This window comes from Astyanax mexicanus, chromosome 15 (genome assembly GCF_023375975.1).
Source record: "Astyanax mexicanus isolate ESR-SI-001 chromosome 15, AstMex3_surface, whole genome shotgun sequence".
NCBI lineage: Eukaryota > Metazoa > Chordata > Actinopteri > Characiformes > Acestrorhamphidae > Astyanax > Astyanax mexicanus.
This window is the reverse complement of record NC_064422.1, coordinates 26,146,218-26,174,203: the sequence shown is the minus strand read 5'-3', so window position 1 is coordinate 26,174,203 and position 27,986 is coordinate 26,146,218. Positions and strand designations below refer to the sequence as shown.

Below are 27,986 nucleotides of genomic sequence, written 5' to 3'. Positions count from 1 at the left end.
CTATCTTACATATAAAGCCATATAAAGCCCACCATCTCTTCTTCACGCTTGGAGGAGAATGCTAACTTTATCACATGCCAACCCTTTTACATCAGCTAGCAGATGCCCGCACTGGCTAGCATTGTGCTAAGTGGTGTGCTAAATAAAGGAGAGCCATCTATTGGGATGCATAGTTAAAAATACAGTTTTCTTTCTGTAATTGTGGTAGTTTTGTGTAGTTTTTCTTGATTGTGTATTTTATTTTTATTTCATAAACAAAGTTTTAAAAAGTCCAATTAAAACAAGCTGTATCATGTTTTAAAAACAATATTTTTTTGTATTCAAATCTGATCCTGTGATTTGTTTCCTGCGTAAAATGTATTTAGAGAATATGTTTCGGTATTGATGCTTATTAATCGCACCAAACAATATATAGAGATACTCCAGAACCAGAGCCAGGAACCACTGATTTAAAAGAATCACAGTATAGTCCAGTATAGGTATATATTAAAATCTTGCTATAATTACGAGCTCTGGCCTCCTAGGCGTTTTGCTTGTATGTCTGTGTCTCGAGTCCATTGGTTATAAGCCTCAGCGGTCCGCGTTCATCCGACGGAGTTTGGCGGGCAGATTGTCCTCTGGCCGGCTGCCGACTGCGGGCAGGGGGTTGAGATTTGGCCCTGGAATGGGTGGAGGCAGCGGAGTCAGTCTGTGGTGCTCTAGTTCTCCCGTTGACTGGGTGTGGGTCTCTGAACTGATCTTCAGAGGCTTCAGATTAAGCTGTTGGTTTCCTCCCGGGTCCTCTGGGCTGGCAAAGGAGCCCACACGCTGGATCCTCAGGGGCAGGTCCCCCGTGCTGGATGCTTTCTCGCTGGCCTGCTGTGCTGCTGGACCGCTGCTGGCTTTCAGGGTCTCTTTGCCATTTCTGGAGCTCATGCGCTGGAGCTTGCTGGGCAGCCTGGAGACAGGCTCCTCCTGCGGAGCGGCGTCCAGGGAGAAGATGCGCTCCCTGCGGCTGTTCCTGGGGTCACCTGGGGTGGGGGTGAGTGGGGGAGCTGGGGAGGGCAGGCAGGACGTCTCCTCTTGCTCCTTGACGCTGTAGGGTGGTGTGTTAACCTCAAAGGTGCTGTGGAACTGAGAGTAGTCAACCCGGAAGAAGCCCTCCTCCAGAGACATTACAGGAAGAAAGCGGTGACCCCACAGAACCTCGTCCTCAGTGTAGGATGTACGGGCCTGGCAGGTCATACCTTTATGGAATAAAGAGAGAAATCAGTCAGGGGAAATTATTCAGCTTGGAGGAAAAAACATACTTTTTCCTTTTATATTTAATTTTATTTTACATAAACATAAAATATTTCACCTTTAATGTAATAATGTTTGAGTTATTCTTGTGAACGTGACAAACACTCTGATCCAACCAGAAAACATGCAAATGAATAAAAAAAGCACAATTTCTTTTTGAAATGTACAAACGGTTTAATGGCTGGATTGATCATGAAAAGTAAATTGAAATTATATGATTGATTTGAAATTCATTTTCCAAAGTAATTGACCAAATTCCTACTACTCTATAAACATTTTGTAAATTGTTGTCAATGTATTGTAAAGATATAGAAGATATAAAATATATTGTCACTCTCAAGCAAAAATACAGTATATTCATTATACTGTACACTGTACAGATTTTTTATCTTTAACATAATGTGAATCTGGCAGTTGTTTACAATGTGTGAAAAAAAATAGAATAATATAAATGCTCTAAATTAAAAATAAATGTTGTTTCATTGACTTGCACTGGGAGATAAAGACGTTTTTTCATCTTTAGTAAAGTTGGTTAATCTTACAAATTCAATATACTGTATAATACATTTTTGCATTCTTGATTCTTTTAAAACAAACAAATTACAATCACAGACTGTTAACAATCCTATTATAACATCAATATCAATTACACGAATGGTCGATCTAATAGACTAAATGTCACAGCCATAAAGAAAGTTCTGTTTGTGAATGAATGGTACGTTTTGAACACTGTTTACAGCACACAGTAAATTCTCTCCCAAACAGTGCCAAAAACCTGATATGTGATCCATTTAACACACACAGACAGTAAAGCACTGCTTTTAGCTTTCAGTGCAGCTATATTTATCCATGTTTTCTCACAAACCACAAAATGGCTGGACATGAATCATTTAGAGTCCTGATCCATTTGTTTATCCAGTAATCTCAGCAGGACGCTAACCTGTGGTTTCTACGATGCCCTCTAGAATCACGACGATCTCAAACTGCTCACTCATGAGGGAGCGCTGGGAGAGGTCGAAGAAGGGGCTCTTGGGGTTTATCTCATGGCAGATGGTGAGAGGAGAGACGAGGAAGAGCTGATCGGCGCCCGTCCCGAAGCCCACGTCCAACTCCCTCTGGTCCAGAGGCAGAAACTCGCCCTCAGGAGTCTGACGAGACTGGAGACAGAGAGACAGAGAGAGAGAGAGAGAGAGAGAGAGAGAGAGAGAGAGAGAGAGAGATACAGAAATGAAGATACATACAGACACAGAGAGTGGGCTGATTATGCAGCCTGAAAAATTTGTGGTATCTTCCCACAACCTAAGGGACAAGCAGAGAGTCAAATCATCAATTTATGATTATTAAGAAAAGAAAAAAATCATAACTGTTCTTGTAAATAACATTTTCTCTTGGTCTATGCCAATGATTTATCCTTACTTGCAAATTGCAGTAAACAGACATTATAAAATGCACCAATTGGGACTGAATTCTGGATTAGTATTGAAGAGAAATGTAATATGTAATATATATATATATATATTAAATGCAGTAAGTCCAATAAAATAAACATAATCTGAACAGTCAGCTCTTTTGAAGTTTAATTAAAAAAAATCATCAAATAATATCTTGAAAATAATTAGCAATCAAGCTTTTTCATAGAAACTGTTATGATTCCACTATAATAATGCTAATTAACTGAGAAAGACTGAAAGTGACCCAAATTCAAATATCTTACCAAAACAGTTGTTTATTTTTAGCTGTTTAAAAATTCAAATTTCCTACCAAAGCAGTTATTTTTAGCTGTTTAGAAATTCAAATTTCACACCAGATCGGCTATATTTTTGGCTGTTTAGAAATTCAAATTTCTTACCAAATAATTTCTTTATTTTTAGCTGTTCACACAATCTTTTTAATATGACCCATATCTGACATCTGTCTAAACAGCCCACTTTTATGTTCGACACAAAAGAGTGTCTGTGAACAGCAATATACTGTATGATAGAAGTATTATATAGGGTCCTCGTGCCATAGTGTTAATAGATTAGGCCATGTTATAATCGGTTTAATCATAGGTATCCTTTTCAGGAGTGTATCTAGGGAATTCTGACCCAATACACAATTCATGTTGCTCCCTCTTAGGATGAGAGCAGCACTAGTTAATGCTCCATTAGCACCAACACCAACACTAACAGGTTATGTTAACATACATTTATACTGTAGAGATAGAGGTCACACTGACTGCTATTGAAAAGTTCAAGACCCACCTAAACACATGCATGTATGATTGAGATATTCTCATGTTCTGTTCTCTTAATTAACTGAAATGTAAGTAGTTTATTACTTAACTGATTTGCTTTAAAATACATTTTAGTACCACCTTCCTAAAATTGCTTTTTGTTTAAACATTTTAAACATCCATCTTCTATAACCACAATATTTTTTTAGGTGCTCCTGTACTTAGTAGAAGTTGCTATGACATAACGCTCTTCCCAGACACTCTGTGGGGGACGATGGGAAAAAAATCCTTAATCCAACAAATAAGCCCTTCATTCACACAGAGATCAGAGAGCCTCTGCAGTGGACTATGTGTCTGCATGGAACTAAAATGTAAAAATAAAACCATACAATAGCTTCTGGCTTTCTGCAAGTGTTTAGCAAGTATGTTAACTAAGGTACTGTAAGTGTGGTATCATTAGAGTTCCATCTATGCATGTATGCAAGTTGAAAAGGACAATTAAGTAGTCTATGATATCTGGTCCTTTTTTTTTAAAGCAGTTAAAACTGTCATTAAGTCATTTCTAACACAAAACTGCCAGTGATGAATTTCTACACTTTGCTAGTTAACAAATAAAGCAAATAAATATTCAATATCTATATTAAGGTTAGAAATTGATGGGTATCCCATGATATGATTGGATCATGTTGCCCGCGATAATAATGATATCACAATACTGTGATTCTGTAATACTCTATATATATCACAAGAAAATACTCTACGATACTTCAGACAGCTGTGTTATTAAAGAGAATAAAATACTCCTAAATAAGCAAATACCAGGAATTATTGGATTATTATTAATTATTATTAATTATGGATTTATTGGTGTCAGTTTTACTGAATACATTTGACAACCAATATGCTTCACCACACGTCTTAGGTAGTTTAGAGCGCCTATTTTACAATAATATGTCAATATTTGGTGCCACATATTGATAATATATTGGAAACAAAAATGCTATGACAAATTGTGCTATAAATCTATAATTTGACAGAGATCTAATCAGAAAACAACACTGACATTGATAGAGGCATGTAAACATTCAAGAAATACTGACATAATTATTCAAAAGGTACTCTTTAAACAATGTAATGTTTATGATCTATAATTAAAAAATATATATAAAAATTTGGTCTTGCATGTCACCCATCGAAGGTCATGCTCAACCTTTTTGATATTCAACACAAACGTACACCCTTATGCTAAATACAATAAAAAACAAAAAACACATTTGATAATTTATTTCAAATCTCAAAATCATTTTGAAGTAGAGAGTGCTCATTCTTATGATTATTAATTTTCTGCGAGACCAACCATAATTTAGTGCCAAATTTAGCTTTTTTTAAGTTTCTGAAACATCTGTCAGACGTTCAAAATAATATAAACTGTAAGAAGCTGCTCAGGTGCTGCATATCTTAAGTGTATTTCTTCTGCAGAGGTTTGATCTGATTGGGTCTGCCAATCACACTGATAACTGCTAATGGTACAGAAGCAGGCACAGCAGTCTTGAGATGCACAGTGAGAGAACGTAGGTAAAAGGCTAGCGCTGATCTTACCGCACTGTTCTGCAGTGATAAATGAACTCTAAAGTACAGACAGAAATGATCCTGTTCATCTTCCAGAGAAGCGTGAAAGTCGTTTGCCTCAGCAACTGCTCACGAGCAAGCCTGTCTGGTTCCGTTAATTAACTGTACAGATGTCAAATCCATGCTGCATGCTGATATTATAAACATTCTCTAATTTGAATTTGAGCTAGCAACATCCCGCCTCTGACATCTGCGTTAGAGCCACGCTAGGCTGTCATTCTGGACTTGCTGATGGACTTTCTCTAATAAAAATAGAGCCAGAAACAAAAACAAAAATTTAAGACAGGCTTATGAATGACATATTGTTTCTTTCACGCAAAAAAAAATATATTTCTAAAAAGAAAATAAGGGAAAAAACTCTTGTTATATTGGATGAAATTCAGTTTTTAACGTTATCATAGGGAATTTACCAGACATTTATTATAAAATTTACACACAAACTAAAGAACAACTACTAGATTTACATATGCGAGAATGTCTCCCTATTCAGAATGAAGGATGATCTTGGGTAAAGATTGTGTACGTTTTTTGGAGCTCAAAACTGACCACTGGTTTTATGCACACATTTTAATATGTAATTTTTTTAATGTAATATCCCATGAATGGAATCAGTTGACAGTTGAACAGTATTAGATGTGCCATTGTGAACATTGGAAGCCTTTAAACCCAGGCTGAAAACGTTTCTTTCAGCTAAGTTTCTGTCCACACATAGTGGTTTACGCCCAATCTGATCTGCTCTATCTAAGGCTACGTTCACATTACAAGCCACATTGCTCAAATTCGTTTTTTTTTGCTCAGATCGGATTTGGCTATCCTGATGTAAAAGTGAAGTAAATTTAAGTGACCTGTATCTGTGTGTAACGTAAACGAATCTCTCTCTGAAACGCCTCACATGCGCACATTGATATGTGTATAAATGCCGCTTTCTTTACCAACAACACAAAACATCATATTTGAGAGACGACTCGTAGATTTATAAAGGGAAATTGATGAGTTAGCAGCTCATATGTGGATCGTCTTTTCCTGGAGTGGAGAGAAAACAGCTGGTCTGAAATACACGCTCATGTCGAGGAGGAGCTGCACAGCTGCACCAAGAGATGTGTGGGTACAAGAGAGAAGCACATAGCGCATGCGAAAAAGACTCAAACAATGACTCATTTACTTATCTCCCACCTGCCTTTTATATGTGCTAGCTTGCTTAGTCTCTTACTTAGCCTAGTGTGGCCGACTTACAAGCAAAACCTCTAGTGAGTCATAAGGGTAAATTAAGATTTTTAAATGTAGTTTTGCAATTGTTCTTTTATATATAGTTATTTATTTATATAATATTTTATTTATATAACACTTTTTCTAAAAATGTTATTTTTTCAAAAGATTTACAGGGATACGGGTCCAAGCCTCTTTTGAATAAGCACAAGTAACAGTGACTAACAGTGGCAACAGTGACTAAGAAAAAAAATTATTTGTTCACTGTTAAGAAAAAGTGGTAAAATTTATGAAAACCTCCGGTTTAATGTCTGGTTTTGTTTAATTTCTGGTTTTGACAAAAAAAAATGTTTCAGTTCATGCCTAATTTTTATCTTTTTCTCTCTAGGAGGGTGAAGACAAGCAAATGCCTCCTCCAATACATGTGAAGTCTGTCACCGCCTCTTTTCAAACTGATGCAGCATTGCTGAGTAGCATCACAGCGCACTCGGAGGAAAGCGCAGCAACTCGTTTGAGTCGTTTCCGATACATTAGCTCACAGACAGCTTGTGCTGATCGACATCACCCTTTGGAGTGATGTGGAGAGAGAGCACCATCTCTCCAGAGAGATAAAGAGCAAGGCCAATTGTACTCTCTCGGGGCTCCGGTAGCCGATGGCAAGCTACATGGACAGGATTCAGCAATCTCCTGATCATAGTGGCAGCACTTAGCCCACTGGAGCACTCAGAGTCTGAAATCTATTATTTTTGTGTTTTTGTCTAAAATAACATACATAAATGTATAAGCATTTGGTATACATACATATATGAAAAAGTTTGTTTTAAAAAGTGAGGAAGATTTTTCATAGCTACTGGCAGAACTGTCAATCAAAATGCCCATTGTGTAAGCATGCAATTATTAAAGAAAAAACTAAACCCACTTTATACACTGTTCCTGCCGTCAGCCTGCAGGACCCTGTTTTCAGCCCACGTACAGCACCAGGTTCATCTGAGCCAGATTGCATAAGAGCTTAGGGGTAAACACGACGAACGCTTCCTGAGATTTGCTGTGGGCTGATATATAATTTAATGCACAGAATTACATCTTTTGTTATATGGAATTTATAGTTAGATTAATATAGTCAGTGTGTGAGTTAGGCATCATTTCCTTTGTTAATTCCAGTATGCATTCTTTTGACTTTGACTGAGCATAAGGGGCTGGCTGGAGAGTGGGTTAGAGCTGGCCGCCTGCGCTGGCGGCTCCAGATGGTGAACAGACTGAGCCTCGCTCATGGTGGCGTACCCGGAGCAAGGGGTGCGACTTTTCACTGGGTAGATGCAGTACCCACACGTCGGCCGAACGTACGTGAGAAACTTCCAACACACACACACAAACACACTCACACACACTTACCTCATGCATGCTTGTAGGATACGTGGGCATTAGGGCTTTCATGATAATTGTTGTTTTGGGTGAGATTTATTATTCCTGAAATAATTGTGAACAACAATATTATTGTCATTTTAAGATGATTTTATACAATATGATGAACATTTATCCAGCATAATATTATGCCATCTCCTTGTTTTTAAACAGGATGCCCACTCACTGCCCACTCTATTAGACACTACTAACTAGCGGCTCCAACCTGTTAATGTAAAGTATAGCTTATATTCTCTCCTCCACTTGTCGACACTTGTCTTGCAGCGATGTGTTTAGCTGTTCTAAAAAAAAAACATTTTTCTTAAATATTAGGTCTATGCTTCTTCAGTGTTGCAATGTTAATTAACATCATTCGGAACAGATTTTGCTTATTCAAACATCCCACAAATGTTTTTCTCTCAGTTTTAACGCTCTACTTTCTAAAACAATGTTGGGTTTGAATTGGGCTCATAATGGCAATTTTTGGGGCGGGTCGTTTTTTTTTTTGGCCCTATCTAAACTCTAATGTAAAGTTATCCTATGGTCCTCTATCAGTTGTCATAGGATGCTGCCCACAGTACACGGTCCACAGGACGGTGCTCACATGTCGGTTCTGGTTTGTGGACTAGTCTCAGTCCAGCAGGGACACTGAAGTGTTTAAAAACTCCAGCAGTACTGCTGTATCTGATCCACTAATACCAGCACTTCCACCATGTCAGTATGACTGAACTGCTGAGAATGACCCACCACCCTAGCTCATTCATATAAATAAGTTCTGCTTATTAAACACAGCTGGCAGTACTGAGGTTAGCTAATAATACTGAGGTCGTGTAAATATATTGTATTATGTAAAGATCACGTAATTATAGTCACAGGACTAATAGGCATGCTTCTACACATACAAGCACATTTTTCCATAAAAGACTGCAGCAAAAGCAAAATCTCAGAACTATCACAACACCCACAGGGAAACAGTGAGATGTCAGCTGTTAGAGATACAGAAAATAGAAGGATTTCTGATTATTACTGCTGGAAAGATTGAGTTCCTGTGGTTCTACACCTGCAAATCAAGGTTAAGTTGACTGTTGATTGTTGTGCCTCTGTCCCTTCCTTGTTCAATCCTTGCAAATAAAAAGTAAAAAGCAAGCCTTGTTTTCCTCCAAAAAAAATTATTTGCCTCATCCTGCTTCTTCACAAATCATGCTAATTTCCTGTTTACTGCACCATTATTTGGACCATTCTTCTGTAGCGATAAGAGAAGCTGAACACAAATGGCTACAGTCTACAGCCTGGCTGGCATATTCTGCTTTTGTGTTCCTTTGAAGGGAAAGCCTATGGAGAGAACTGAGACAACACCAACCCCAAAGATTCTGGTTCCCTGCAGTTGGGAGGTGATTTGAGGAGAACAGCAGCTTTGGGAGGGCAATCTTTAGCAGCGTTGCCAATGTTTAGGCCCGCGGTCCACCGATTCCCTTTGCCGAGTCTCAGGTGATGTTTAATAATGACAGTGTTGGAGGCCCTTGCCTGTCTGTCTGATCCAACTCCCAGAAGATGCAGCATTAAAGCCCTGTTATTCTAACCATGAAGCTCCTGTCTTCTCACTACACCCATCTGCTTTCTTCTGCTTTTGTTCACTGCATGTGAGATTATAACCCTTATCCCTAATAAACTTGGGGTGTTTGGAGGAGGGGCTTTTTATCACTGGTTTGCTTTCACACACAAGAACACAACCTGAACTGCTGATTTAAATCAGGTGTCACTTTTCTGCATGAAGACTTTCAAATTGGTGGAAATAAGCTGTAGCTGTTTGCTGTTTTTTATTATTTTACTTGGGAGTGAACCCCAGAACACCAATTTCAGGAGGATCAGAGATTAGCTGAACTGAAAACAGTTTTAACACTAGACCAAATGAACCAAACTGGCAGAGCAAGCAATCATGAGTCTGGGAAATATCCTTTGTTATAAAGAAACCTTTATAAAGTGAGAAACATTTTTCTGATGCTGATCTCAGAGGTTAACCTTGTTTTACCTATTAAGTTAGTAAATATTTGCCATTAAATATACAAGAGCTCACTGTCACTGATGCAAATAACCACAAGCTACTAAAATAAACACAGTGGTTGTATTCTATAAACTACAGACAACATTTCTCCTAAATTCCAAATAAAGAAATTGTCATTTGGAGCATTTATTTGTAGAAATAACAAAAAGTGATGCAGAGCTTTCAGACCTCAAATAATGCAAAGAAAACAAGTTCATGTTTATAAAGAGTTCAGAAATCAATATTTGGTGGAATAACCCTGTTTTTTAATCACAGTTTTCATCCATCTTGGCATGTTCTCCTCCACCAGTCTTACACACTGCTTTGGATAACTTTATGCCACTCCTGGTGCCAAAATGTAAGCTGGGTTTATTAAGGTTTGATGGCTTGTGATCATCCATCCTTCCCTTGATTATATTCCAGAGGTTTTGAATTTGGTAAGATCAAAGAATCTCATAATTTTTAAGTGTTTTTTTTTTTTCCCCAGAGCTGTATGTAATAAGTTGTGTTTGGGCACTTTTGGTGGCAGAGACAAAACTAATGGAATAAAGTGAGTACCCAGCTCTTAATACTGAGCCCATTGTGTAGGTTGGTTATCATCTTCATACTATCTATAATTAACTTTCACACAAGTGATCAAATGATGCTGTTAAGCGGTGCGTAAATAGAGTCTATCTTGGTTATTTATGTAGAGATGTCTAATTCTATGCAAAACAGTTATGAATTGTACAGATATCATGTAGTAAAATTTTAATACACCACCTGTCCTTGTAAAACTGCTCCTGTCCAAATAGAGCTATAAAAACACAGGGTACTAATTTATTTAAATTAACAGTTATGCACAATGTTATATTTTGAGGTATTACAGATTTCTTTTCGTTCTACACACAATTGGCGAGGTTGGTGTGGTGCAGTAAATAACACCATCACCTGCCAGTGAGCTACCATGTGGAAGACTGGGGTTCAATTCCAGGTCTAGGTGACTGAATGCTGTGCTACACTAATCCTAAGAGTCCTTGGACAAGACTCCTTACACTACATTTACCCACCTCTGTAATAGGAATAACCTTATGAGTTGCTCTGGATAAGAGCATCAGCCAAATGGCGTAAATGTAAATGCAAATGTAATTTGACATCACTTTTAGAGGAACTATCCACTCAATGCTTTGTTAGAGCACAAAAATAGGTCTCCTAAAAACACTTAGGAGGTTGTTCCCACACATAATACTGCATCCTGCAGAGAAGTAAAGTTTGTAATGACTGACTGGTTGAATAATTGGTTGACTAAGCTCTGGAACGGTTTGCTTTGACCGAACCGAGGGTCTAATCTGAGACGTGTGCACTTTGTTTTCACCTCTGCTGTAGTTCCGCCTGTGTAAGTGTTGTAGTGAGGGTGTAAATCTCTGAGGCGGGACAGAGTGCTTACGCTGCACACTGATGTGAGAGTGCTGCTGTGGAGGCTTGTCCACTGGACGCTTTCGCTATCTATTGCTCTGTGTTGGGGTACACGAGTGGGGGGGAATAGAGAGAGAGAGAAAATGAGAGAGAGAGAGAGGGAAAGTAAGAGAGAGAGAGACAGGGAAAGAGGGAAAGAGCCAGTGAAGTCAGCCATCCGTCACCTGGCCTCTCCGCAATGCGCCTGCTCACATCCACTGCTCTCAGCACAAGGAGAGACATCGGCTGTCAATCAATTTCTCCTTTTTTCAAACCCTGGAGTGTACAACAGCCCTCCTCCCAACCCCCTCCCACACACACACACACCAATCTTGAACACTCCAGTCCTTCTAGCTGTGATCAAGTGTGTCCTTCATGTCTTCTCTCGACTCTTTCTTCTCCCCTTACTCTCTCTCCACTTCTGTTCCTGTAATCCTGCCTTGCCTCCATTTCCGTCTCTCTCTCCGGCTCTAACTTCGCCTCACTCTCCGCCGAAAGGATGATTAGGAAACCACCAAAGTCTATCACAGAGAATATTCCAGCCCAAACTGGTGCTGCCTTTTTCTGATAAAAAAGAAGAAGAATGAAAAAAGGGTCTTATGGAGGTTTGGTATCAGATAAGTCTGAGGGTGTTCGAGAAGCAGCAGCAGCAGCTCTGTCTCATCGAAAATTAATCTGAGGGCATAGCAGAGGAGAAAGGCTAGAGGCGGGTCTAAAAAAACAGGCAATTAATCCAGCAGTGTGAGCGTTTATTCTAACTGCTCATTTTTATGTTTTAAGTTTTTTATTTTGAGTTTATGCATTATACATTTTAAAACACCCCACGACGTTTTGTGCTTTATTTGATCTGGAATCACAAATAATTCCAGGGAATATCCTAAATGGTACAAACTCCAGTGACCTTGAATGGTACAAATGGAAGCTGAAAACTGTCAGGGCTCTGAGGGAGAAAAAAATTCTAAAAATTGGGGGGTTGCTCGATACCACTTTTTCATGGCTGATACTGATACTGATATAACTTTGGTTATATCCACAATCTCCTGATCTAAACCTGATCAACTGAGATGGTGATTTAATGATTTGAGATGAGCTGGAGCTTCACAGTGTGAAGGAAAAGCAGCGACTATTGTTCAGCACCTCCAGAAACTCCTTCTTCAAGACAAGAGTGTGCGGATCTGCCCTTAAAGCTAAATGTGGTTTAACACTTTTTGCTTGCAAAATAATTCTGCACGCATTACTTTATAGCTTCAATGTCTTCAATATAAAATTTACAATGTAAAAAATCTTAAAAAAAATAAAAGACATTAAATGGGAAGAGCTGTGTCCAAACTTTTGACTGGTACTGTTTTGCGAGACAACAGCTTCTATGTGAAGGTGACTCACATGACAACACCTTGTATCTTAGCTTAACACTGGAGCCAGTCTCAGTCTTAGCTGTGAAGGAAAGACTAGAGGTAGTGTGGCAGAAAGAAAGTCGCTGCTAGGATGAAAAAGTAAAAGCAGTAAAATCCCTGAGCCGCGCAGCACGACCAGCGGATTACTGAAAAAATATGGGGGAGCTTCAAAACTTTTGCAGTGTATATTAAATGCCATGTTGAGCTTTGCTTTTACATCCAGAATCCATAAAAAAGAATCAGCGGGAATGCTCAGTTTTCATGTTCTCAATGCTTTCATTTTGCTTCAGCCCACCTGAAGTCGCTCTAAGCGTGAGTGAGTGAGTGAGTGAGTGAGTGACCTTGGGCAGAGAGTTGGATGCAATATTGCGTCTCTTTCTCCCTGTCACTCAGCCACTCTCTCTTTCTCTCCCTCTTTCCCTCTCTCTTCCCCTCTGTCTCTCAAGGCTACATTTCAAAGGTGTAATGATCCACTCCCACGGCTTTTGAACCACCACCCCTCAGCATTCCCTGACAGCTAGAGAACCAGGAGCAGAGCTGATATCTGTGCAGTGTCGGAGACGCGCGGACAGTAATGCGTCGGTTCTCAGTGGAAACGGATGCCTAGAACGAGACAGTAGCTCCTTTATCTTTGTCCTTAGGGGGCAAACGCAGGCACTCAGGAAACGAGTGACTCTTCCTAAACTTCCTCAGATTAGTATAATCCAATTGTGCGGCAATCATGCACCATTTAACCTTGTAGTCAACCGTGAGCTCGATTTAAGATCAATACAGGTGGCCTTCCCGTTTCCTTTCCTGCCTGGCGGTGAGGTCACTGAAATCACTGCAGAGAGCTTCAGCACACACATTATTGGTATCTTACTCTTCGCCTTGGGTTACACTGTGCTTTTGCATTTGGAGTCATCTGAGGATGAACTTGGAAAATTATGTGATACTGCAAGTTTTAATGTAGGATGTCCACACATGTGTCTAGGAGTAACCTATGACTACTAAAAATTCTGGTTTTCCAATTACTGCTATTTTATTTACTGTCCAGTCCAAAACCAACAGTGAATTTATATATATATATATAGTAGTTTTGCATATATATATATATATATATATATATATATATTGGACTGAAAATATACACTTTTTATTTATCTATCACAAAAAACCTTTGTTCTCCATTACTGTTTTCTCTTTTCTACATATAGTATGCAAATCTGTGAACATGATATTGTTTCAAAACTTTAGAATCAATGAATCATACAATTAGCGATGCAGCAAAAATTTGGCAACCAACAATATTCAGCTAAAAATGGCAAAAAAAGGTACTTTCATTGTTAGTCCGAATTACATGCTGTACAGTGCTAGGATAGTAACGTTAAATCAGTCCTATCCTAACGGGATACGTTTCTCAGGAGGACGTCTGTGAAAAATATTTCACACTTCTACTCAGTGATAAAACTCTTGTATCTGGACTGCAATTGAAAAAAACAGGAGGACCAGTGAGTTTTTAGGCTTTCTCAGTTACATGACATCACATCCCCGTTCAGTAGCTCCTCCATTTCCACTTACTGTTGTGTTTACGTGCATCTCCATGGGAACATGTGGCCAAAGTGTAATTACGGTGCGTGGCAGTGGACAAATAGCTATGTAATTAAGCGTGAGGAGATGAAACCCACTAAAATTACTGGAGGACCACTGAGTTCAACGAAAAACAGTAGGTAATTCTGCCTGTAATTTTCTAAGAGGACATCTGAGAAAAACACATACATGGTCATTCCAGATAGGAATAAAATCACAGACGACCCCCCTAACAAGAGAGAACATTTTCCCAGGACCCCCTGATAAACTAATCGCGTCCGGATAGGACTTAAGACTTAGTATTCTGTCTGCATGTGTACATTTTCTCACATGTGACTAGAACTACTGAATTACTACTGATGAGAACACTGCGGTAGATTCATGACTAGAATAACACTGCACAGGTAAAGGTTTTGTTGTGCTTTGTTGGTATGTCTGATGGCATAGGTTAAGTGTTAAATAAGTATTTTTAAGTTGGAGTTTTGTGAAAGGAATACAAAAATGCATTTAAGTTATTTAAGTTGTGAAAAAAGTGACAAATAAAATGCAAAAAAAAAACAGGTTCGATATTCAGCCTTTGGCACTTTTTTAGTTTTTATTTGGTTTCAATTTCATAAAAAAATGTTTTTGTTGCATCTGTAGAAAAAAGCATTACTGCAGCACTGACATACCTCTGGCTTATGGTGACCAAACATATCAGAATAAACATACAGACGCGCACATATTCAGAACTGCATCAACTTCAGAGCTTGTGGCATTTTTCCCCCTTTTTTGAGAGCAAACCCCTTATTCACGGCCTAGCCGCTGTGTGATCAAAGGAGCAACCTTCCAAAAGGGATAATACACACTGTAGACAGGGCGGATTATTTACTGGACTAGTGGGGCCAGTAGCCCAGGGCTTTCTGACTGTCTGAGGCAGCTCAAACCAGGCACTAGTCCACTACACATGAATGAATAGGCCTTAAATATGTAATGACTAAATAAACAAAACAATATATATACACTTCTCAGTCCAACCCAGCAAGTAAGCAAGCAAGATCCTATTCCATCTTTTACTAAAAACTACACACACTCTCACATTCCCTCACTCAGGCTTCCACACACGTGTGCATGACTTTACATAATATAAAATCTGGGTTTCCCTCACCTTCTTTATGTAAGAGCTTGATGGGTACTTTATAACCACTCACAGCTTAAAACATACCATTCTCTCCTCAGTTCATAGTTTAATAGGTACTTTATAACCACTTCTACTTTTAAAATATACCATACTTTCTTCAGTTCAAAAGGTTTATATACAGAAATTAAGCTGCAAAAACTGCTCAAATTGAAATGATATATTTTTAGATGTCAGAAAAACTGATTTACCCTCCTAGGACCTGGTGTCCACATGTGTGGACATCACATTTTGGATTGTCTAGACCACAACACTAAAATTTGCTCTACAAGCGCCTGGGGTCCTCTTATGAGGCCATTATACTGTCACTTAGAGGTGGTTTTGTTCAGGAATTTAAATTAACACTAAATACGGTAAATGTTTATGTGTTTTACTTTGTTACCTCTTTGTGTTGAAGCAGCACTTCAAATGAGCCATATTACTTAAAGGGGCACAACTGTTGTTTCTACTTTGTTTTTGCACTCGGGCAAAAAACAGCTGCTGTGTTCAGGCACAAAATAAATATTTTGCACATCATTACTAATTGTGACTTCATCGTGTTCTATCAAAATATAAAACTAAAGTCCTCATATTTGGACATAATTAAATATTTTGCACACCATTACTAATTGTGACTTCATTGTGTTCTATCAAAATATAAAACTAAAGTCCTCATATTTGGACATAATTAAATATTTTGCACATGATTACTAATTGTGACTTCATTGTGTTCTATCGCTATATAAAACTAAATTCCTCATATGTGGACATAATTAAATATTTTGCACATCATTACTAATTGCGACTTCATTGTGTTCTATCAAAATATAAATCTAAAGTCCCAGAAACTACATTAAGTAAAAAGGTAATTCTTTGTTTTTACACTAATCAGGTGCCAATTAGCCCAAATAGCCCAAAAAGAGAAATAAACAATAGGCTATTTGGCTATTTGGGCTAATTGGCACCTGATTAGTGTAAAAACAAAGAATTACTTTTTTACTTAATGTAGTTTCTGGGACTTTAGATTTATATTTTGATAGAACACAATGAAGTCGCAATTAGTAATGATGTGCAAAATATTTAATTATGTCCACATATGAGGACTTTAGTTTTATATAGCGATAGAACACAATGCCATGCAAGAGTTTGGGTCTTAGGAGTTTAATAAAATATAGTTAAGCCTCCACCAATTCACTATTATGTAATAAAGAGTGATTCAGTGTGTTGAACAAGACACAATACAACAGTTTAGTCAATTCACATATATTTAGGTCTGTCACGAATATTACATTAGCAATTATCATACAATATATAGGTATGACCTCAATAAACATTGCTGACCTTTGTAATGGCTATTCTGTCTATTGCTTTCTCATAATAAAAAGCCCATTATGTGAATAAGCGAATATGTTGACTTTCAAGATTTAAGAGAATTGTCATGTAAAGAAGAATTACAGCTCTATTTTGTGCATTAAATAATACAAGTTATTACTGGATTTCAGAACAAGAAGTTAAATACAAATCGTTAGTTTTTATATGTAATTTTCTAACATCTTGACAATACACTAGAATATGCTGTTAAAATGCTCAAATTAGGGATGCTTAAATGGATGTCTTTGGCCATTAATCTCAATCTACAACTTTACTCATTTAATTCTTTCAGATCTGATTTGCAGATTTGACTTAACTACTACAGCAGTGAAAATGTGAGAATGTGTTTCATGTATTTATTTGCCACTGTGTTTTTCAAGTCCAGTCCTGGACACCCACTGTCCTGCACAGTTCTGACTACTCCCTGCCCCGATCCAGCTCATTAACTAATGATCAGACCCTTCATGAGCTGGATCAGGTGTAGCAGGGCAGGTAATGCTTGAAGCTGTGTGGGACTGGATTTGAAAACCACTGATTAAGCCCCCACAGTGTGAGCTTTAGGGTTTTTTAAAAAAACAAGGATAAAAAACTAGCCTTGAAAATGACCACAGTCCCATTTCCCAGGTTGGTTTGGATTTCTGAAAATGGATTTAGCCATAGAAATACATGATCTAAGCTTCTGTAGTTAAAATAAGTGCTACAGACGGTCAGATATGATCACACAAATCTCACATAATCTCACAACTGGGTGTGCTTTAGATGAAACATCGGAAAGCTGTGATCACAAGTGTCAATTCAGGACATGTTCAGTGTGTTAACATGTGGGGTCCCTTTATTTCTGTCCTCTCTCACAATACACAATAAGTAATTAAAAAGTAGGTGTCACATGGGGGGAGGTACTCTCAGAGGTACATATTCACATGTTCATGGTCTGATAATTACATCCAGTACTTTCCAGCAGGCTTTTTTATATATCTAATTAAATATGCTTAGTTATGAAAAAGATACTGAAATGTTATATTATACAAAAAGTACATCTTTCCTATTGGCTCCTGACCCCTAATTTACCATCACAGTGTAGTCTTGGGTATTCGGTTATATTTTTATATAATGGTTGACTGCCTGGCCACAGTGTTGTAGGTCATAAGAGCAAGTTACCATTTTCTTTATTGCAAAGTTTGCAGTAACTTTGCTATGTTTCTGCTGGAAGTACTTCACTATTAATTTTTTTAATGTTAATTTACTGCAAATTTAATTTACTGAAACTTTTTACAGTGCTGTTTCACTTGAATAACCATATTTCAACCACCTTGACCATCAAATATCAGCTTAGACCACCTTAAATCAGCTGTGAGCTAAATTTGTTGAGCGGACCAAAAGGACCATGTTATAGTTTTTAAGTTATTTTACCTTGAATAATTTTAAAAATATAGAAAGTGCACTGGGACTCAATGGAATCCTGATGAGACCACAACCCCACACTGACTGCCTGTAGGTCAGTCTCAGGACCTTGTTACCTAAAGGGTCAACTCTATGCTAAAAGTGTTTAACTCTATGCTCCATCCAGGCCCACAAATCTTCCTTACATGGTTACAGGTCATGGAAAGGAATTATTTTTTTGCAAGCCCCTCTGTGAGTAATCATAAGCCAAAAGCCGTAGCCTTACCTTAATAAGTTTGCACCTGATCTGCGCCGACACCATGTGGCTGTTCCTCAGGTTGCCCACGCGGAACATGAGGCACAGCTTGCCGTCTCGCTGGGAGATGACCGCGTCCTGGCTGAACATGAGTGTCTCTGCTCGCTTCTTGGGCTGCGACATCTTGATGAACATGCATCCGATGAGGAAGGCGTCTACGATGGAGCCCAGCAGCGACTGAAAGAGGAAGAGGATGATGCCCTCTGGGCACTTCTCGGTGATGTAGCGGTAGCCGTAGCCGATGGTGGCCTCTGTCTCGATGAAGAAGAGGAAGGCGGAGGGGAAGTTGTAGACGTTGGCGACGCAGGGTGTGTACGAGTCGTCGTGGCCTTGTCCCAGGTCACCCCTGATGTAGGCGATCACCCACCACATGGAGGCCATGATCAGCCAGGCCACCGTGTAGGTGAGCAGGAAGATGAGCAAGTTCCAGCGCCACTTCAGGTCCACCAGCGTGGTGAAGAGATCAGACAAGTAGCGGCTGGTCTCTCCGCCCAGGTTGCCGTGCTGGACGTTGCAGCGGCCGTTCTTCTCCACGAAGCGCTGCCGCTTCCTCTTGGCTGGTGCTGGAAACGTGCAGCCATGCCCGGTCTTGGTGTTGACCACCTGGTAGTCGTCGCCAAATTTGCGTCGGATGGCCGACATGGTCAGTTACTAAGCTGCAGTGGCGTGATTGCTTGTGCAATAGGGGTGGAAATCACAGGGCATCTCACGATATGATATAATACTCAATATATATCACAAAACAGATCTCTAACTAAGATCATTCATGGCATCTGTGTGTGTTACAAAAGAAGATGGAATATTCTTAAATAAGAAAATGCCAAAAATTACGCATTTACTAGTGTCAATTTCACAGAATTTCACAACCAATATTCTTCCCTGCAGGTAATGAAGCAGCAACTTCAGTAAGTCAAATTTGGGGGGAGTCTAAAGAAGTTTACAGAACCTATGTTTGGTGGCATGTATCGATAATATAATGCAAAACAATACAATATATCGCAATACTGATATTTTGTCCCACCCCTAGTGCGCAAGAGTGTTGCTGAAGTTTACCACAGGACGCCCCCTCTTTATCCTCTTCATAAGAGGCACGGGTCATGAGTGCCTCCACTGAACCAAGCGACTTTGCAGTTCCCAGAGAAAAATTCCCTAAAAGCAAAACACAAAATTGAATAAATGTATATTTTTTGCACTTCTAAACCTATTTTAATGGTGTTGATGAAAGAGCAACCTTTATATAATCTTTTTTTTTAACATTTTTTAATATGTATCGGATAGCGTTTTAAAGAAATTCTGACACTGAATCAATGTTCATTAGAAAGGTTTAAATAGTTTGTGGCTCTTCTACACTCACAATTAATGCTTTGGACAAACAATAATAATACTTATACATTATATGGATATGTCACTTTATACACTGCAAGAACACAGTACAATCTAAAAGAATAGAATACGATTATAAGTAAGCTATTCAAAAACAATGTAAGCAAACTTTAATACAAACAACACAGCCTATAAAACATATAGCTTTGAATCAATGGTGAATCAATGTAAAATAAAAGTGCACAGAGATTAACACAGTTTCAGTGCATTAGAGATGGAAAAAATGAACATCAATTCAACATACTTTTGCTATCTGGGTTTCCTCAGAGGAGAAATCCATAGATTAGGTGAAACTGAGGAAACAAGAGAAAAGAATGTCCATGAGCGAATGTGTTAAAAAACAGGAGCTTTTTGTTTCAGTCCAGAACTTCATCCAGAGAACATCTTTCTTATCTTCCTGATCTTCAGTCCTTCAGAGTCTTCTCTCAAAGTAATCCAGCACTGAGATGTAAAAGCAGAGACTGAGTTACTCTCTCTACTGCATGAATGAGCTTCTTCTCCGTTCCAGTCCTGGGTCTCAGTCTGGTGTGTCCTGTTCACGTGTTCAGGGCTTCTGAATCCTCAGTTCCAGGCTGTATTAGTAACAGCAGTAGTAGTAGTAGTGACTAACCCACTACACTGCCCGGGCAAACTGCGGCACTCGCGCTCCTGATGAGCCCACGTTGACCAGAGGGGGGGGATGCACGCGAGCGCGCGAGAGAGGGTGTGTGCGTGTGCGTGTGCGCATCCAAGCCAATCACCTATCTCCGGAGCGAATGGGATTTAGTGGAGAATGGAGGGTAAAGAACCGAGATCCAGTGTTGCCATCTGCTGTTCAGAGAACGAACTTCACTTACCTCACAAAACTGGAGAATTCAGGAGTTCAGCAATGAAGAGTGTTCAGGATGTAATGAGGGATCTGGAATATCAAGAACAAATACATATACAGCTCTGGAAAAAATAAGAGACCATTTAAAATTATGAGTTTCTTTGATTTTACCAAATCGAAAACCTCTGAAATACAATCAAGAAGAAGATGGATGATCACAAGCTATTAAATCAAGCTGTACCGCTTGAATTTTTGCACCAGGAGTTTCATAAAGTTGTCCAAAAGCAGTGTGTAAGACTGGTGGAGGAAAACATGCCAAGATGCATAAAACTGTAATTAAAGGGTTATTCCATCAAATATTGATTTCTGAACTTTTTGCCATCTTTGCGGTGCTGCCTGGTAAAGTTGAATTCTTTCATTTTTTATTAACACACTATGTTTTCTTAGGTTTTAAGGATATATATATATATATATATATACATATATATATAATTTATGCATTTCAATGATTCACATTTTTTGTACAAATATCAAGCTACCACCCCATTAAGAAAGTAACCTTAAACATCAGTGACATTACAACCTTTCAACTATGGCTGGGCAATGTTATACATAGATTAATCTCAATATTTCTCAAATGTAAGAGCGATTCTTGATTACGATTTTTAAATCTTACATAAGAACAAAACAGACAGTGTAAATTATGAAACATGAAAAATGCAAATTATGGAAATCACTACAAATTTGCATTTAAACAGTAATTCTATTAGTCAAACGATTTAGATTAACCTTCCAGCCCTACTGTTTTCTTTTTTAGGGACTGAAGACATTTGCTGCATGTTATAATATTACTTTCACTTCATATTTGTCATATTGTCTCTTTAACTAGCTTAGTTAAAGTTTAAGCTGTCTACCTTTACATAAAATATTTTAAGGTAATTCAAACAATTTAATAAAATCAAATGTTTGAAACAGAACTAAAGGCAGCAGAGTTGCAGACATATTGAATTGCTCATGATGACCTTGTTCTGTTTTTGTTGGATGTTCTTAAAAAATGAATTGAAATGAAAATGGGTGGATAATATGAGAAATATTTAAACTACCAAGTGTATTCAGTCACTTGAAAGGAAAACAGTATGTCACTGTTGTCAAGGTTGCTTTTTAAAGTGGTTGTCATCCCAAAATGACAGGGGAATTCTTGGACACATTTAAATAGATAAATGAATAATTGAAATGTCTAAATTGTTAAACACATACTAAACACAAGTGTGTTATTTAACTACTTAAAAGAATTATTCAACCAGGCAGCACTGCAGACCCACAACCCCTCATAAAAAAGTCATGTCAAGTAAAAGGGTAACATTCCTCTGTATTCATAATAATGTGTTCATTTGAAATCAGTATTGAACAATTTATGCATGAAAATGTGTACACAAAAGACACATTATGATGATATTGATACTAACCCATTTATAATGTCAGTAATGGGTAATCATTTAATGGCTACTTCCAGCATCTTGATGCTTCATGTCACAAAGCAAAATGTGTTTAAACTGGTTTCATGAACATGCATTCAATGTTCTTCAGTGGCCTCCCCAGGCCATAGAAGTTACATATAAATCGAGGGGTAATGTGGTAGTACAGGAGATTCACAGTAGAAAGTTTTCATGGAAAAATCTGCTAGAATTGTTATTGCAAGCATTGGACAATAATTTTAAAGGATCTTGTGGAAATCAATGCCCTAAAAAACTGCAGATTTGAGAGTAAAAGAAGGTCCTACCCACTATTAGTATAGTGTTCCCAGACAACATGAAGAATCGGCCTTAGTTTGACTAATGTATGGCAGCATTGGTTAATATTTGGATTGCATTTATCAATGTAGACTTGGGACGTATGTGGCCAGAGCAGATTGCTGTATTATACTAAACAATTGGGCTGTCTGCACAAGCACCGCAGATCGACTTTAGTATTATATTCGGCAACCAGGGTGCTGGTATTTGCAGTATTTGATGTATTAAAAATTAACGATTAAAAAATTGGCACATGCGGCACTTGAATATGAGACTAGCATTTGGGCCAGAATCAGATCTAGATTCAAACCTGAGCCGAAATAATGAAACTGGAATTGCCTCAATATATAAATAAAGTGGGCTGAGTGTTAGATTTAATAAATTATTCACACCTAAATGTATGCAAAAAAATCTGAAAAAAAGAGTTACATTATGAAAATATATGGAGATCAATGTGGTTGAATCAATTATTCAGAGCACACTCTTTTTCTCTTTTATTGGCCGGTCAGCATATAGCACGAGAGCACCGCCGTCAAACAAAGGCCTTAAGACTAGCTGCTGCACACTGTTCATGCTACATTAAACATTAAAATGATGCCAGGCCTATAGGCTAATGATTAGACCAAACCATGAAATGGGTCTGAATTGAATTTAGAGCTGTAATAATCTACTGTGTAATAGTCCACTTAGTAAAAAAAAAGGGGACAGCTCATATTCTCATAGCTTTGAGAGTGCCTATGTTAAACGACTTTACAGGCAAATGGAAACATATTAAATAATGAAATGTTCCTCATAATACGGCTGAGAATTGTCAGTACAGCAGTCCACAGCATTGGATCTGCAGGAAGAGCCATTCTAACTACTCAAAGACAGCAAAGCTGATTATGCTCTCTTGGAGTCCCGGCCACAGAAGGCCATGACATCAATATTTTTATGCTTTTATGCTTAGAATGAAACCTATTCCTGGAAATAATTTCCAAAATGGGCCATGAAACACACATTATGAAAATAAACTGCCTTATTGACTTTGAAAAGAGAGGAGCAGAAGGAATGCTGCCATTTTTTGCAGTATGTAAATTGATCATGAAGTGTTACTCCAACGGACTGATTGGGAAGACACACACCTTTAAACGTGGTGAGGTGTTATCTTGTGAATGAGGCTCCACACTGAGCATTGTGATTGTGGCAAGGTGTCAAGAATGATCAGAGTTCAAACAAGGCAAAGTTGTTTAGGCTATAGCTTAGATTCTTTGCCCGACCCAATTTCCCACCATATTCCTCGGGCCGGGTTGGGAAGGGCTCAAGAAAACAGTCTGTGACGTAGGCGTCTGTTTTTTAATGCTATTCTTATTTTATATAAAGCTATGGTGTGATTATCACAATATAGCAAAGTAACAAATCAAACGGTGTGTTTAAAAAAATTGCACAAGTGTGCAGTGTACACTCCACTTGTCTGTATTACACACTTCACTTGCAGCGCTGTGCACAGTCTTTGTACTGTTTTTTCTGTTTTCGCACATAGACTATATAGTATATAAAAAAAGTTTGTTTAGAAATTATTTTCTATTCTTAAAGCATGTTAAATTATATAAGATTAGAAGTCATTCAGACATCATTCTTGTAGCCAAATTTACTGATGTTTAGGCCTGTGGATCATTGTTCACATTGCTCATCTTTTAATCTTTAGGAGATCTGATCTTAATAAACCTTTTTCTTAAATAATAGGTCTTCTTCAATGTTGCATTGTTAATTAACATCATTCTAAACAGATTTCATTCATTCAAACAGCCTGGGCTTGGGCTCATAATGACTGTGTATAGAATGGATGGTGTTGACATGTGTATTGCTGGCACCAAGGTGGTGGAATGAACTTCCACTGTTTGCCAGAACAGCAGAGTCACTCACGGTCTTCAAACGTAGACTGAAGACACAACTTTTCAAGGAGTTCCTAAACTAATAAAATAATAATAATAATAATAATTTCCTAGGGTTCTAAACATGATCAAGCTCTGTGTATCTCTTGAGCCTAGTTTACAAACTAGCTTTGGATATTTGAAGTAACATCGAAGCACTGTTGTAAGTCGCTCTGGATAAGGGCGTCTGCTAAATACCTTAAATGAAAATGTAACTGTGTTTATAGACAATGATTTCTGGAAGTGTTTCTGAGCCCTGTGATTTCTGCACAGAATCACAAAAATATTAAATATTAAATCAATTCTGTGTGAAAATATTTCTAAAGTTTTGTTCCCAAAAAGGAAGAACTGGAGAATTCATTCTTTTTCAAAATTGACCCCTAGCCCAGGGTGAGATGGTTTGGTGGATTTGTCACCTACGACACAGTTATCATTTCAAAGCTATCAGCAATGTCCAAGGGGGTTCTTATAGAGGTGCTTGAGAGGCTCTTAAAGCTTCACAGTGTGATTATCAGAATGTCTGGTCTGATATAGATTTCCTTCCCTCCTCCACAGGAGTCCTTATCTCTCCTGTCAAACTGCTGTCTGAGGTGGATGATCTTCAGCCTGATGATTGCTGGACACAGGGTCAAGCTGCTAGAGGGTGGGACGAGTTGAATGTCAGGTTGAAGTTCTCACACACGTCTGAGAAGGTCAGTCACACAGTAACATGATGTATCTCGCTGTCTTTTTCTTTTTGATTAGTTGTCTTTTGGGGGGGGGGAGATAGTGTAGGGCCCTGTTCCATTTTTCTTTTGTACCTGATGTGATGCTGAGGAGCAGTATAGTTCAGCAACCTCAGCTCTGGACTTAGTTATGAGTTATATATAATCTTAGCAACCACCCCAGACACCAACCACCTGGCAACTGCTTACCAACATCATAGAAACCCCCCAGACACCATAGGAACACCTAAGCAGCCACCTAGCAACTGCTTACCAACACCATAGAAATGAACATGGATATCATACACTCTAAAAAACAGAGGTACGATATGAGTACTTTTTTGTACTCGAAGGTACACTCTTTATAATTGTACCCTCAAAGGTATAATATTGGTCTTTACGGGGTCAGATTTGTTCCCTCTGAAGTACAAAGTAATTTCTAACAGCAATAAGTACAAATTTGTACCATTTAACCAGCCAAAGGGTACATTCAGTATTCTGCATCACTGTACTAATGAACAATATATATTTAAATTGCACATTTTTTATTTGAAAGCCAGACAATTTTGTATCATCAAGTTTTTGAGCCATATTTAGTTGATGATAATGTTTATAATCTTTATGATCTTTACTGCCACAAAAACCATGGGTACAAAAAAGGACTTTCACTGAAAGGTACTTTTTTGTGCCTCAATATAAGGTACAGCCCCAGCGACAAGCTTTGTACTCTTTTAAGTACAAATCTGTACTTATATTTCTTAGAGTGTAGGAACACCTTGGCAACCACCTAGCAACTGCTTAGCAACACCATAGCAACTGCTATAGATACCATAGCAACACCTTAGCAACCACCTAGCAACACCTTAGCAACCACCCAGCAACTGCTTAGCAACACCATAGAAATTAACATGGATACCATAGGAACACCTTAGCAGCCATATAGCAACTCCAAAGCAACCACTATATACCACTATACGTATGTATATATATATATGTATATATGTATATATATATATGTATATATACGTATATATATATATATATATATATATATATATATATATATATATATATATATATATATATATATATATATATATATTACCTATAAAATTACTATAAAATAAAATAAATTTAAAAAATAGTGTAAGAACTGTGGAGCCAAGCATTTAATACAGATGTTAATAGTGATGCTAAAAATAAAGAATATATTAATATATGAAAATATTATTATATATTGTTTTATTATATGCATTATATTTAACAGTAACATGAAAATAACATAAGCAAACAAGATCTACAACAGTGAAGTGCTGAATATTTAGGGCATACATGTACTGCAAACATGAACAATAATACAAAAAATGATATTACTGTGTCATAAAAATGTTTGTGATATATTGTGTATGTAATAGATAAAATTTGATCTGGAAATATGAATCAGATCAAATCATAAGAAATATTATTTCTGACTGTAGTATTCTGCATTCAACAATTTGCCCTAGTCTATGTTTTTTGATTATTTGCCACATGGCAGTATATATTGAGCTAAAGTCATGTTGAATGGACTGTGGGTGGGGAGACAATCCAACATGTAAAGGCCAAATTAAATGCTTGCAATTAAAAGGTGAAAAGTGTTTTCTGTCTGGTGTGTAGCTAATCAGTACAACCTGACACATCATTTAATCTGCTTGTTGTTATACAGTAAATCCTGCAGACTAACTTGGATGGAGAGTTTACAAGTTATTTATTTCTGCACATCCATCTATTACTTAATTTAAATGTTGAACTGTTTTTTACCATTTAGACTTTAAAGCACTGACGCAAAAAGGACTCAAAGGCGTTAACTGAAGATTAACTTTCATGTGTTTTATATTTTTAGCCAGATGTGTCTGAGAGCTACACAAACTTTGTGCAAGGCCACTGTGTGTGAAAGAGAGTTCAGATGACTCTAGCACTAGACAAAATGTGAAGGTTAGTGCAGAGAGTCGAGGCATTAACTGTAGCTTTGCTGTGTGAGCAGGCAGCTCTACAAGGTCTCTGGCAGTCAGCAGGAATAAAGCATAACTGTCTTTACTTACTGCTTTAGTCTGACTTGTTCTGGTCACTCAGTATTGAACACATCAACTTTAATGAAGGCATGTAGTTTTTGCTCAGTTCGCAATGCGTTGCAAACAAGATTTGCTACTTAAATGTAATTTTTAGACCAGACACATGACCGGTTTTGAACACTGCAGAACACTAACAGCTGCTTGACTTTGCTGACTAGAAAACTGCAGCACAACTTGGTAAACTGGTGGCATGTCTGAGTTTTAAGAAAGTGTACCATTGCCCAATGAGTTTTAAGTTTAAATCTTTACTATAGCAGTCAGACAGAGATAAACTTTAAAATTTCACTACAATATATTTTCTAAAAAACGGTTAAAAGGTGGTCTGACTGCATCACCATTACCAAAAAATAACAATACCACAAATTCTATCTTTACTTTTTTAGTCCTATGTCCACAAATCTGATCTTGATCTTAATATTAATAATTATGTTTGAAATGTGTCTTATTTCATTGCAAGACCACAATACAGGCTGTGATTTTATAATACAAACAAAATATACATATTGAATGTCAGTAAAGTTTAAGAAAACCATAACACTGAATCAATGTTGAATAAACATAAAATAAACAAAAAAAAAAACACTGTTACGATGGACATATTTTGTAATGTTGAAAAATTACACTTTAACAAAGCTACACTCACATTGCTTTTAGGAGTAAGGTGTTTCTCCCCACTCATAATAATATTAATATTAATAATTATTATTGAAATGTCCTTTTTTTAAGAATTTAACGCAAACAAGTTATACATATTTAATGTAAGTAAAGTTTTACCAAATCAATGGTGAACTTAACATAACATCAATGTGCACAAATAAATAAATGCTGAAGACGGAGATCAACATTGTTACAAGGCATTAGTGATGAAAATATGAAGGTTGATG

General features: G+C 37.7%; 1 protein-coding gene across 2 annotated transcripts; it reads right to left on the bottom strand.

Annotated features, from left to right (window-relative positions):
* Positions 1-208: 208 nt before the first annotated feature.
* kcnj19b (potassium inwardly rectifying channel subfamily J member 19b) lies at positions 209-20,653 on the bottom strand. Of its 2 annotated transcripts, XM_049464957.1 has the most exons (5): positions 20,613-20,653; positions 20,021-20,069; positions 18,364-19,542; positions 2,222-2,438; positions 209-1,226 (listed from the first exon to the last, which is right to left on the bottom strand). In XM_049464957.1, exons 3-5 carry the CDS (start codon positions 19,033-19,035, stop codon positions 571-573), a joined length of 1,545 nt encoding a protein of 514 aa, XP_049320914.1. In that variant the 5' UTR covers positions 19,036-19,542; positions 20,021-20,069; positions 20,613-20,653; the 3' UTR covers positions 209-570. The 2 variants fall into 2 exon arrangements, with proteins under 2 accessions (XP_049320914.1, XP_007234128.3); XM_007234066.4 differs by lacking the exon at positions 20,613-20,653 and having other exon boundaries at positions 20,021-20,559.
* Between the last annotated feature and the right edge of the window lie 7,333 nt (positions 20,654-27,986).